We start from the raw sequence: 14,856 nt of genomic DNA on the forward strand, positions 1-14,856 counted from the left end.
ATTTTAAACCACCATGTCATTTTAGTACAAATGACCTTCCTCTGATCATGCGCAGAATCTTTTGATCATGCACAGAAAGAAACTACGAACTGGCTTATCCTTTGCATTGTTCCGTTGTATTGCAATAACACATGTATAGACAACATACTACGGTACTACTGCATGGTATATCTAAATACAATAACTGTTACTTTGTAATTAATGCAACTACAAGGTACTTAAGAATGCCCTTTATAATTCATATGTTACATTTCAAACTTATTTTCTAAGAATAAATGTTCAACTGCAATTTGATTTGCATTGAAGACAACTTGCCAGAAATTAATTTCGCTTGAATTTGTAAATACAGTGCGAAAAAATACAAGAAAAGAAAAATTATCAATCATTAGTCAGGACTTAATAGAATCTCCTCTTTCACCTGGTATAACATAGAAGATTTCTTATTCACACATGAGTAATAACAATATGAAGAAAGGATACCAAAAAGTCAATTTGCGTGTAGTTTTTGTCTTTCAAAAAGAAATTCACAAGTCTAAAATGTACACATATTCTTTAATTTGATACTTTAATCACAGAAAATGGTAAAGAAATATAAAGTTCTCTTTACTTTAAAAAAATAATGCTTAAATCTAAATAATTTACAAAACAAAGACTTAACTTGCTACATGTAGCTGTCGGACTTAACTGTCAGACTAAACACACTATTTTGGTGACGATCAGCTATGCATGAAATCTTTTAACTGTGAGATAGCAATGGTGAAAACATATATGTTTAAAGAAATTAAGGAAAAACAAGCATTAATTCAATGCGACAGAGAATTAGAGTTGTTTCTTATCCGTTTTCTTCAATTGAGGTTACCATAACAAATTACAGAGCAAATATTGAACTTTTTACATGTAGGAGAAGGCGGGGTAAGTTGTGACAGTTTTTTGCTTTTTGCATGTTAGAATTGATATGAATAATAATCTTGTCAAAATAAGTACCTTTCCTTAAAATTTGATTCTTCTGGAATATTTTCCACCTATATATAACTTTCTATCCCCACACTGAAAGTCATTGTGACCTTTGAAAAAAACGATCTCAAATAGCTCAACTTGCCCCATATATGGGGTAAGTTTGAGCCACATTCTGGGGTAAGTTGAGCCACAAAAACTATGTACAAAATGTATGAGGGGAGAACCAGCATGTCACTTTTTTGTTTAAATTCTTTTCACTTGCTAATTCTCTATAAATACTAATATTCTTTAAAAGGAAAAGAGCAGTCATGTAAATTTGCTCCTTTCAGCCAGCATTTCAATCGATTTTTACGGTTTGTTTGTTTTTTAAGATACATTACCACAGGAATTACCATGGCTCAACTTGCCCCATGCTGTTTGGCTCAACTTACCCCAGTGCGAACTTAGTGCGATAATTTTGTATCCACACATTTAGTATGCATCCATCATATATAAAAGACTATGACAAGAATGAAGATCCATACATGGACTAATAATGTTGTTATCATGTCTTCATTATATTTAAAGATGTGTGTGTTTATAAAGCACTTATCTATTTCACACTCTTTTTTACTTTTTTGGCTGAAATTCATATTTTTCCCTCTAAAAACTACTTTTGGTTTCAAAGTTGAAAACAATGTGGTGGGGTTAGGGGTTATGCTATGGGTCATCAATACATGACACCACCGCAATGTCTGACTCATTCATTATTGGCCTGGGGCTGGTGGCTCAACTTGCCCCTATGCTCAACTTACCCCGCCTTCCCCTACATGTGACGTTCTTTTTTAAATTCAGATACCATCTGCCAGTTGACTTCATTAATATCCAATCTTCAAATTAGTTTTACACACTCATGCGCGAACAAGGAGTCATCTAAATTATACCGAATGAAAAGGGAGACTAAGATTTACAATGATAGGCCATTTGTATTTGTGATTAAGTTTTGACAGATCATTGATAATTCTCTTCTTTTTTTTTGTTGGACCATGGACCTTCTACCGACTAGTATGGAAAGATGCACTGTATAGTGTATCGCTATTGTTCTTTGCAATACATGAAGTCAGAATTTAAAATCAAACTAATAAAATTAAATAATTAAGAGCCAAAAGTAAACAATAAAACAATATCATTGTTAGACATTAATATTGATAACATCTGCAATAATTTGAGAATTTATGAAGATACAGTATGACTTGCACCATGAATTCAACTCGATACTTACATACCTATCAGTCTACAAGAAGCACACATAATTACACAATTGCTTTCAGGTATTTCATACCAAATACAAGGAGATATCTACAAATACGGATTGACTGTGCTACGAGCCTGCATACTAGTTTGAAAACCGCCTTCACTTGCATCTTAAGTTAATTCCGAAGAGTTGTATTGATTATACCTCCATGCTTTTACATGTATATTCCATTGAAAATGGTGCAGAGTGCAAAATGTTGCATTGGTAGAGGGAACTTGAGGAGGGCTTGGTTAAGGGAGGGGGGTGCAACAAATAGAGTAAAGCGAGGGAAGGGGGTGAGGGTGATCTCTGTGAGTGCGACGTGAACCCCGCTAGGCTCGTAGTCGGGGACTAAATAGAATCGGATTAAAACATGGATGCTACATATTACTGACAGACTTAATACAATATAGGTGCTTATTAATTTGTCTGTTTAATCTAATACAGACTACAGATGGTGCTATCCAATATGTCAGCTTTAACTGGCGAGTGCATACAAGGAAGACATGGATCAAATAGAACGACACAGGGAAGGGGATCAACAAACTGCTGTGTTCATACCTGAAGAAAAGGCAGAGTAAAAAAAATGCCCGTGTGAACAGCTCTGGACTGATAAAATGCAAATGTAAAGATTACGTGCATACTGCATCGACATAGGTTTCTTAGTCATGTTAGTACTTATTGTAATTGAATTTGAAACTATCGATACTAGAAAAAAGCAATAAGATCTTAAAACAGGCTTGAGCATGAAAAATTCAAAATCCCCCTTTCATATCAGATGTGAGAAATTCCAGAGCCTTTTGGCACATATTTTTCATTTATACATACAAACACTTGGGTGGTTAACTTATTGGATTCTCTTCGAACTTATTTTGAGATCGTTACCACAACTGGTATATTTTTTATCTTTAATATTAAGGCCTGATTTGTATTTGTTACTTTGATCAGTGTTTAATCAAGTTTTAAAATCAACTATGATCAATCAATAAGATTGTTTTCATGAACCTGGATAAGATATTATTGAGAATTAAAGATTTGATTTTTAAAAACCTAAACTCAATCAATTATGACTCCAGGTAGGAACACAGCAGTTATAAGCAACGTTTCTTAACGACATTGCAGACTAATCCATATGCAGCATCTTAACACGTGCCCATTTGGCTTAAGTGTGAACGCAGTCAAAAACAACATTCAACCCTTACTGTACATGTACAATAACAATGATGATCATTAATAAACAACGCATTAAATGAGAACAATCTTTCATATCATATCAAACCAATGGCAACTTCCATAATAGACTTACATTGTTAAACAGAAAATAGCACTTGCTTTTTTTTTTCAAAAAGACATCAAAAGGACATTAAAAAATGAATCAAATCAATGAGATGGAATCAAAATTAAAGGCACAATTCCGTCAAAAGAAACACATCATTCATATGTTGTACACGTAAGTAGACTATCATGGTCACTCATAACACTTCCAATCACTCATCAATTTATGTATACATGTATTATGAAGTAAACAGAAACAATATGCACTAAATAAATTGGGGATATGTCTATGAAGCTATTCCCCCTTTCAGCTCTACAGTATTCAGTGCATGTGAGCACTTAGGTGCAGTGAAGACAGAAAATCTTTAATCAGTTTCATATTTTTGGTCTGTAATATTCCTTCATATTTGGTCTACAATCATCGTAGGGTATCCATCGGATGGTCGTTTCCTGCTAATTATACAATCTGGCGATTTGTGCAATTTTCGCACGAATTCACAAAACATCGCAGGGTCTACAATTATGTTCTGTAGCGTGGAGTTACACAGTGTTTGTCAAAATTGCAGCGTTATACACATCCCAGGGGAATTCTACAAACAGCGCAGGGCTCTAATACAATCAGCACACAGGCATCATACGATATCTGCATGATCTCATTATCATGGCCTCTGTACGGCTTTCCTATGTCTCTCCATGATGCCCAAGACGCAAAATCAAGTCGACACATTACGTGTAAACGATAAAAACTGCCGCCCGTCACCATTTACATGTACATGTAGGATACCCCTTGAGAATCATAGACTTATCCATTGTATGACGGTGACTGCAGGAAATGTCAAATCGGCCAGATTGTGTGAAAGTTAGGAACGCACATTCGGACAGAATTCATCCCATTTAATTTTGATATTTGCATGGGGAAATATGTGTATGTATGCATATACAGTACAAATGCTCATGTAAAACCATGAACACAAACATGTAGAATCTCTGCCCTTTCATCTCTTCCAAAGTAATAGACACTGGGTTGTAACTTTCTTGCGGCAAGGGAAACGATGAAAAAAAAAATTCAGCCATTTCAAATTGGAAGAACTGGACTATTTTAGTTAAAACTTGCTTGATTTGGTCGGAAATTAGATCTTAGAACGCCAATGAAAATTTTGTGTTGAAATCAGGAACCCTCGGAGCCATATAATGTAAAGGTTCTATTTTGGGGGCAAATATTGAGTAACTTTTATTTATAAATTTACAAACATCTGTATGAAATACTACCACTGGGTCCCATGATACACAGCTTAATAATTGAATACAAAATTGATTTTATGATTAAATGTGCATTGTAGCCAATGCAATCAATCGCAACAGATCATTGTATAATCACTTGCTAAGATTTATGTCACAGGGCCCTAGTAGTCCTTTAAAGGGGATCTGTTATTGAGAGGACAGATGTTAATAGTCTGGTAATGCTTCATTTACTTTCAAACATTTTAGTAAAATTACTATTACCTATAAGGTAATGGAGCCTCGTTGCTTCTAGCTTGGGCACTTGGTGAAATTCACTGACAGACAAGGGGTACGACTTGGCAGAGAGCAATTTGTCATAAACAAAGATTTTGGTACCTCATTCTATAAATAACATCAAATGAGAGCAATATGGTAAAGTATATCAACAAATACGAAAAGAAATCATCCTTGTTCATTCTCATAAAATACTGACAAAACAATAGAGCATAAATATATATGCATGAATGATGACTTCATTTGAAGGCATGAGATACAATAACACAAAAGCGTTTTATATTAAATATGCAATGTAATCAACTGTTAATATTCAAAACATTTCACATAAACATGTATGTATCATCAAATTGCATGAATTGTTTGAAGAGAACACTATATGATTCATACACCAAAAATTCATAGATTAGTATCATATGTGAGTAACGCTACATACATGAACACACGGTTGAGTCTTATTCACGCCCTTTACCTTAACATTGTAATTGGAATGTACACAAGTAAATATTTCTATATAATCATAGTAGAATGAAGAGTGAAACAAGGGGGGTGTTTCACAAAGATTGAAGTATGACTTAGAGTCGCACTTTAATACCGAGTTGCGTACGGTATGAAAGGCCTGATCGCATTGGTCAGAACGTGTCATGAGGATGCACGCTACTGCGTATCTATCAACACGATCGCGCGTTGCATATCATGTATGCGTCGACAATTAAGTGCGACTTAAGTCATACTTAAATCTTTGTGAAACACCCCCAAGATCCTTAATTTCTTGGTCTGTACATACTTACAGTAGATATGATTGATATTTTTATAATTATTCATAATGTATACATAATTGATGTTATGGAATAGTAGAGCATACGGGTATGAAACTTGGCATCACTAGACCCTAAACTGGCAAACTGTCTCAATCGAGAAGGGAAGCTACAGTCTTTAATATAGACTTCGTTCCAACTTTAATTTCATATGTTTGAGGGGTAAAGCCGGGTAATAACAACGCGCCTCAGAATAGAATATTTCTAGATAGATGGCGCTATATAAATTCCTATTATTATCAATATTAATCTCTTGGGAAAGGGTGGGAACACACAGAGAAACTGAGATAAAGATTTCAATGCTATGCATGTACCTTTTTAGGAAAGTGTAAAGGCTTATCTTGGTTACATCACAGAGGTGTAAACAGATTTATTCATATCTATAAAAACAAAATTACCATATGGTGTACGATTTTAGAAACATCTTCCATACAATATGGGTATACGAAATACAGAAAAGAAGGAAATTATTTCATCTGACTTTAAATTCTTGCTATGAAAATGAACAATATTCAAATTTACAAAAATGAATGAATTTCAGGTTTCCAACACTTGGCTTTCATTAGAATGTAATATTTGTGAAAATATTATGTATCTCTTTACATTTGGCTCAAAGCTTACAAGATATCAAGGCAGCAAAAGATATATACGAAGCAAGCAATAGAGACATAATGGATCATACAATAAAACATACACACATAGCAAGTAGAGCAATGGTGAGGCGCTTTGTTACTGCGGGGAAAAGGCACTTCACCAAATGCTCTATGTGCTCGATAGGATACATGAAGAGAAGAGAGAGAATAATAATAAGTATATGTATACAAAGTAAATAACATTACATAAATCAATTCATGAGCATCAAATAAACAAAAATAGAGAATAGAAGCGGTAAGGCCTGAGAAATGGGTACTGTCTACAAAGTAACACCTGCAAAAAACACGAAATATCAACCCCCGCCCCCCTCAAAAAAAGGGGGGGAAAAGTACCTATGGCTGATATCAACTTTTCAACAATAGTCTTCTGAAAACAAATAATAAAAAAAATTGCACTGAAATGTAGAAACATTGGTGAGTCATAGTCGTTCGGTACTACCTTTAATCGCAGATCAAGCTTTTAGGTTTCGATAAAAATTGAATATCTCTACGATGATGAAACAAGAATATGGTGCAAAATAAATTCTTTAAGGAAATAAATTGCAGAAATTAGAGCATTCAGTAGCGCAAAGCTATTTTCTGTGAGCTACTATCTCTTCTTCCTAGAAATGGTAGAATAGGAATTCTGTGCAGCATGCGCTTCAGCAACATAACGGCGTATATGAAAAGTCTCACAAAATGTAAAATCTGAACAACTGAGAATCCTTTACATTTGTCTTTGGGGATAAAGCACAAAACGTCTCATAGTTTATTACAATACTATAAAAACATGAAAATCATAATGGCCTAGTGGCGCCTAATTGACAAACTTTCTAACTTTTCAAATTCATAAAGTTTGTTCACTCTATGAAATAGAACCCTCCTTCAGACATCTTTCACAGTTGCTATCATCATAATCTATCTCTTTCCTCCTTGCCATGGAAGCAGGTGTTACATCACACACTCGTAACAAACACACACAGATATACACTACCTCTGCTGCAGCATAATAATGAGTCACCTGACCTTCACATTGTGTCACATGACAAGCTAATGTCAGGTGACCTATTGGTGACTCCCAGAACACACGGCTGTCGTGTCTGGGAGCTTAATTGATTCTTTCCTCTCCCTTGTTGCACTGTCGACAGCGAGTCTCCAAAAGACAGTCATAAGCCTTTGTATAAATCCCACACTCCCATCGCAGCCCCTGTTTCAAAACCCTCAAGTTCTCAGCTCCTGGTTTTATATTAAAGAGACAGTAAAATCACAAATCATGAGGGGCGTACAGAATTTTCAAAAGGCTAATTGACGTGCATATTACAGTCTGTCTGTCATGCGAGCTTATTGGCCTTACATGTATGTGATAAATATTCAGACAATACAAATTCAACCGAGCCCTGGATCATCATTTACTTTGTGTTTTTAAAGTTTTTATTAACCCCAAGTACTAGACTTTTACCAGGTCTCATGATCTCTATCTATCACCCTGCACCATGAATTAATATTTCAAGGTAACTTCTGGTTCCCCAGTCTATACCAATTTCCTTCGCTTCTCCAAGACTAACAGCAAACATACTAGGGCTGATTATTTAACACTGGTCTGCTAGGGTAGCTTGCAATTGTTATTTCCCATAATGAGCTGCTTGGGCAATAAATCATTACACTTTTAGCATGATCGTTAAACCAAGCTGACCAAGTTCAGAAATATGTATGGTGCAGCAAAGAACGAAATTCAGTCCTAACTCCATGGTAGAAGTCTACTTATACACACTTCTCAAGCTGCCACAAAATAATTCTCTCTAGAAATTAAACTGTCTATCATCATCTTTACAACAGTGCAGCATTTCATACATTTAATGTATGCCAAAAGTCATGTAACATCAAGTCTTTTTTTTTTGCCTATTTAGCTCTTTACTCTTCTTCCTCTTCATAGCACAAGAAAAAAAAAATCTTCAACCATGCAGCAACCACCTTTGATTCCTCTAAAAAAAATCCATCCAAAGAAAATAAATTCAGAACTTCTTTAACCACTGCAATAAAAAGGATAGAGAAAACAATAAGAAAAAGATATAGACCTGCAATTTTCACTTTATTTCAATGACCCGTCAACAGAGAATACCTGCTCTTAAAGACCACTTTTCTTGTATCCCTTGGGTAGTCTTTATATACAGGTTTCAGCGTATTACAAGAACCTCCCTATAGAGACCACCTACTCAAAAAGACAACCTTTCTTGTCTCATATGTGAGTGGTTCCCGTCACACATGTTTCAATATATTATTTCTTGCCGTACACATCTGTCATTCCCTCTTAGAAATAATCCAATCTAAGCTTGATATTACTGGCAATCATCAACCCCCCCCCTTTATCAAAGCTCTGTGAAATGGCTTCTACATATCAAACCGACTTCACACAGAATCATGCAATAGCTCGTCGATACTTCGGTACTTTTTTAATGCAGGAATGGACAGAAGCATAAATATGCTAGAGCTAAAGTGATAATGTTATATATACATGTGAATTGCCTCTTTTTTTCATCTCTCTCTCTCTCCCTCAATATTGATTTTCTCTCTTTCCCTCTCTGCTCTAACACACATAACCCCCCCCCCTGTTTCTCTCTCTCTTTCTTGTCTGATTTCCCGCAATCAAATTCACCATATTCAAACAAGGCATCAAATAACAATTAATTAAATCTTTTTCAATGCAACACCTTATCAAAAAAAAATACAACTTTAAAATTTCAACAACAAATGTCAGCAGTGAGATAACAGTCAAGTAAGACTTGTACACTTGCTGTGCAAGGAAGGTAGTGTTCAGAGATAAATTGCATGTTTAACAAAAAAGGGTTCGCATTACCTATAAATGGACCGAATGGTCAATCCATTGTCGTTAACAGGCAGAGCATGAATGCGCTGACATGGTAGCAGAGATGTTAACAAGTTATTCTGGTGTAACGAGAATGCCAAACAATTCTAGTATTCTCTTTCCATTCTGCTTCTCTTGCAAGGAACATCACTATGAAATCTCATTTGGACAGCGGTTTGTTGTTTGTTTCCAAGGAATATGACTAAACAGCGGTTACATCCTGGATGAAGGGGCATCGCCACCTGGAAACACAATAGAAATGCTCTCCTACAATGGTACTGATCGAGATGTATCCTTGCCCCCAGGTAGTTTCATTATGCTGCCTTTAGGTGTCCGGGCCCTTGGGGGAAAAATGACTGGAACCATCCTTAGTCTTTTTAAAAAGGGAATAATTGCTGGTCAAGTTCAAAAGTTGTAACAGAGCTGAATAGTAGACAGCGAGCCGAGATAGGCTCAAAGACTATCCGTACAGCATCAGCATACAAGCATCCAATATACTACAACATCCGACAAAATAGAACCTCCTGTACAAAAACGTTTGTGCGTCATCGCACTCACATGCTGAACGTGCAGTTGGAACTCATATAATAATGGCACAGCGGTATCTAACGGACCACAGAGCAGACTGTACAACTGTACAATCCAACACAGGTCATATGACATGTCACATGACAAGATAGGAATTAGACGAAGCTTGATTTGGCCATGGGGGTGTGGTTTACATGATTGGGTGCAGTGATGAGTGGTAGTACTGGTGGGGCGTATGCTACGTTGCTATGGCGATGGCACCCTGTATAACGGTATTCACCTTCTCCTCAATGATACCCGCCACTTTGTCTTTGTCAAACTGAAAAAAAAGAAAAAAAAGTAGTTATCACCTTTGCACAGTTACAAATTTTAAAAGTAGCCCACGGCTGCAATGAAATTTTCATCTTAAAAATATTCAGTCAATTAAAGGTAAATGCTAGTTTTGGTAACAATATCAAAATGAGTTCGTACAGAATCCAATGAAATGACCACCAACGTGTCTGTTTGTATAAATAAAACGCATGTGCCAAAGAATTCTGGAAGAAATTGTGTAATTGCTGAGAAATCAGCAAATAAGCACAGGAATCGGGTAGGGCGTCGGGCCCGACGCCCTAAGCAATAATTATACATTGTCCCACGTGCGCTTATCTGTGTTGGGATCTTCGGTGTGAACATTTTTCAGCATAGATTTCAAGATTTCACAAAGTTCAGTTAATGTAACTGTACCAGATCTAGATCCTCGATGATATACTGACAATTAAGCCTTGTTTTACAGGCTTTCTCATGAAATCAGTGTTTACTGCAACTACTGGAATTTCTCTTTAAACAACCCACGTATAATTCGTATGAAAACTATTACTTCATCAAAATCCTATGCTGGGCCCTTTGAAAGTAAGGCCCTTGTTGACTTGAGAGTACTTCAAATTTTCACATGAACCAAAAGGCAAATTAAAGGAACAAATACATAAATGGAATCTCCCTATTTCTTCTAAATGTAGAGTCATGGATCAAGAAACATGGGTTTTGATTCGTCAATCAAACCCTATAGCCTCTTTCATAAAGACTTGTTCTTATAACAAATGCACAATTTCTATCATAAGTTTACTATCAGCCAGTCAAATCTAATGATTTCAGTAGATTTATTGCAAATTAGTTATAACCAGTTTTATGAAACAGCCCCTTGCTGTAAAACCACCTTTCTACAAAGACCAAATATTTTGGTTTTCCCTTCAATAATATTAAAACCTGTAAGAGACTTGTTCCCCTTTGCTCCCTCTGGTTGTCTTTACATACAGACTTCAATCTACATGTACCACTTTCATATAATACAAAGTGAAAACTGAATGTGAAACAGAAACTTACATCACTAATGAAGCCATACTGGACCAGTTCATTAGCAAGTACTCGTGGACTCTCCTCTGTCAAAAACAATAACACCAAAGCTTGTGAAAATGGCTACAGGACACATCACATGTAGGACATTAGATAAAAATCTTCAATACATATGTTAACACAGAATTCATTTTACAAAAATTGACAGTATTTTGCCTCTTCTTTTTTTTTAAGCAGGTGGCTTAATATTATACATGCAGCAAGCCAGTCACTCCGCATCAAATTTTTATGGACTTGATACCCAAAAGATAAGTAAGATTTGAAGGATAATAATTTGTAGAATAGAGTGTCTCAATTTTGGCTGAATTTCATAAAGGGTGGGGTCATATCTGCTCACGATTGCATGTGAATGAATATCCTCTAGCAACCATGCCTGTCCTCTGAGTGAGGGCGCACTTCAGGCTCTTGGTCCATGTGATACCACATGCAGAGGGTCTATCAAGTTGTTACATACCTGCGGTAATTTCACAGCTCAACTGTCTGTTCATCGTATCATCCAGCCTCAACAACAGTTCCAACTGTCATTCAAAAGTAAAAATAAGCAACGTTCATATAATCAGGAACTCTAAATTAATATTCGCAATATTATATAACAATCTTTTCAGAATCCAATGAAATGATCATCGAAGTGTTTACATAGATAAAAGTTCTCGCATGCATCTATCTGCATTGGAAATCTTCAGTGAGCTGGCTGTTGGTTTAGATTTCAAAATTTCACAAAGTGTGATCATCCGTTTCATGGCAACACATGTGCAGATATCTAAGTTACATAAGAAATTGGTCTCTCAGAGAAAGTAGTCCCATACCTGCCAACATTTATAAATGTAAATTCTGGACACCAGTGTCCGGGGGTCAAGAAGGCACTACCCTCAAAAACTCCTGGATTTCAGCAACTTTAACCCTAAAATGACAGAGCTATTGAAATGTTTTTCAGGACTGGGATGCATGCATGGGTCTATGGCGATTTCTCCCACAATTTTCATTTCTCATATAAAATTTCAGAAATCAGGACGTCCTGAGTTTTGGCCATTTTGAAAGTTGAAAATGGGGATAATCCTGCTAAATTCAGGACTGCTGGCAGGTCTGTCATTCAAACTCACATGCAAATTCGTTGGACTCTCCTCTCCTTCCTTGCCTTGCCTGACATCGCACTGCATCATAGTGATCTTCCTATTTTCCATATCAATCGGTTCTGGTGTGGCACTCTTGACCGATTCCTGCGTCTCTGGACTCTGAGGCCGTATCTTGACCGGGTAAGACCTCTTCATGGCGAAGGCCGTCAATGGATGAATACCATTCCTGTTGAGTAAACAAATAAGAATTTAGGTAAAGTTGGTCTCTTTAACCCTAAATCTCCCGGGGTATTTTGATTCTTGTCATTCCCGGGGGGGGCCATAATGGCCCCCCCTTTAAGATCTCGGCCGCCGATCGCGCGAGCGACGCAAAAATTTGCACGCTGGTAGTGTGCGATGTAATCTACAAGGCTGTATGGTAAAATTTTCCAAAATAATGAGATTTTATTTTATATGAATTAATTATGCTAATTTATGCATAAATCATACTTTTTGCTCTAATTCACTAAATAAAGCTCCTAGAATGCTAATTTTTGGTAAAAATTTTCTTTGTAGCATTCTTAACAATCGTAATTCAAAAAAACTTTGGTTTGGAAATAAATTTCTTATGTATTTTATTGTTTTATGAATTTCTTATGTATTTCTTTGTTTTTTTACTTTTTGTTTTTTATTGTTTTTTCAATGGAAATTGTTCCAGACATAATTCTGATCATAAACAAGGCAAAATTAATTAAGTTTAATTAGTAAAAGTAGAAATAATGAAACATTTATGAATTTTGGCTAAATACTAAATTTGCATTGGATTTGTACATGAAATCACGTTTATGAGCAATTTTGGGTCTGACATGCACTTGCATAATGTTGCGTAATGTCGTAACCGCGTACCCGGGCGTCACAAATTTGGTCTCAAAATTTGCGCGAGACTTGAATGTAAAAAGTCAGTGAGCTGCGAGGTGAAAAAATTTCGCGCAGCAGATATATCGCGAAAATTGTTGAGGGGGGGGGGCCATTATGGCCCCCCCCCCCCGGGTGTATTAGGGTTAATTGTGATGTCTGACTCTTTTCATTCCCTTTCATTTTCATATATCCATCCTCTCTTTCGTTCATTCTATTCTTTCCATTGTATTCCTCTAACTTATACAACATTCGATCAATCAATCAACCAAAAAATGCATTCCTTGATTCTTTCAATCAGTATTCATCTAATATTTACTTCAAAAAAGGGTCTACTTCCTTTATTTTATTACTTTCCCAAAAGTTATTTAACATGGGACACAAGACCCAATACACAAGTATATTTCAAACACAAAAGACCCCATCGATTATAGTTTATTTTTCATTTTGCTATAAAGAAAACTGAAACAATGCTCTTATTCTCCTGCTTTCCTCTGTTTGCCCTCAAGATAGGATTTCCTCATTTCTGACAAATAACTATTCTTTATATTTGCATTTTATTATTATTATTTTTAATGGATGAATGAATGAAACAAAATATGATGAGTTGACAAACCTGACTTCTTCTAAGAACTTTTCTAACTCCAAAGCAGGCACCTGAGATACTCTTTAATAGAAAAAAAATACAATAAAACAAGATAACAATATAATTCTGCTTTTTGAAATTAACTTATTATACATGTATTAGAACAACATCTAATTTTTCAGTTCCCAAGCATATCGTTTTCATCATTTCTCATTGACCGACCAGTTCTCCCCCGCTCCCAAGCCCCTAATTTCAAGCATCGGTTCTCTGAAGAGAGTTAAAGTTAAATTCCAGTTCCCAAAACCTCCATTTGCAAAGGGCAATCTAGTTATTATTCAACTCATGGTTTCAGATTTTGGAGCTGCACACCCCTATCCCCCCCCCGGAATGTATTCTTTGAAAAGATGTTCTCATTCTAGATGTTTGAGTAGCACTAGCAGGCTTTCCATAGATGCAATCAATCATATCAATCGCAACTATCTGTAATTCTGCACCTTGGTGGGTTGCCATAAAAGGGGGGGGGGGGGGGTTGTGGAAAGAGTCTGGAAGAAATCAAAGCTTACCTCCATTGCACTTCTTCAGCTTGACCTTGAAGTCTAATAGTTGCTATTACATCATCTTTTTGCACTTTGTTCTGTTCTTTGTCTGATAAGTGTTCTTGGAGGAAACCTGTAAAATTGGAAGTCCATAGCGTACCGTTATAGGTACTACAGGTGTATTGCTGAATTTGACTCAAGTGATAAAGATTAAATTTGATGAAAGTAAAATCAGAGGATGCATAGAAAAAGCCCTTTGTTTGGAATTAATGAGAGAAAGCATTTGTTTTTCAAGCCAGCATCATTAGCATACCCATCTTGATCACCACACCAGTATTATCATCAATATATCATCATTATCGTCATCAGCAGCAGCAGCAGCATTGTCATCATCATTACCATCACCATTATCATTGTCATCATCATCACCATTATCATCACTCATCATTCATCATCATCATCATCATTATCTTCATCATCACCATTATCATCACTCATCATCATCATTCATCAT

The 14,856-nt window shown here is 36.0% G+C and overlaps 1 protein-coding gene across 1 annotated transcript in view; it reads right to left on the reverse strand.

Annotated features, from left to right (window-relative positions):
* Positions 1 to 1,767: 1,767 nt before the first annotated feature.
* The window catches only part of LOC121430811 (nuclear receptor-binding protein-like), a 36,191-nt gene continuing 23,102 nt past the window's right edge, over positions 1,768 to 14,856 (reverse strand). The window contains exons 9-14 of the mRNA XM_041628223.1: positions 14,370 to 14,475; positions 13,837 to 13,887; positions 12,354 to 12,552; positions 11,708 to 11,771; positions 11,224 to 11,279; positions 1,768 to 10,180 (exon numbers count right to left, since the gene is read on the reverse strand). Coding sequence (XP_041484157.1) covers positions 10,100 to 10,180; positions 11,224 to 11,279; positions 11,708 to 11,771; positions 12,354 to 12,552; positions 13,837 to 13,887; positions 14,370 to 14,475 — 557 coding nt within the window. The 3' untranslated portion in view covers positions 1,768 to 10,099. The remainder of the gene's footprint in view (positions 10,181 to 11,223; positions 11,280 to 11,707; positions 11,772 to 12,353; positions 12,553 to 13,836; positions 13,888 to 14,369; positions 14,476 to 14,856) is intronic.

This window comes from Lytechinus variegatus, chromosome 17 (assembly GCF_018143015.1).
Source record: "Lytechinus variegatus isolate NC3 chromosome 17, Lvar_3.0, whole genome shotgun sequence".
Lineage (NCBI taxonomy): Eukaryota > Metazoa > Echinodermata > Echinoidea > Temnopleuroida > Toxopneustidae > Lytechinus > Lytechinus variegatus.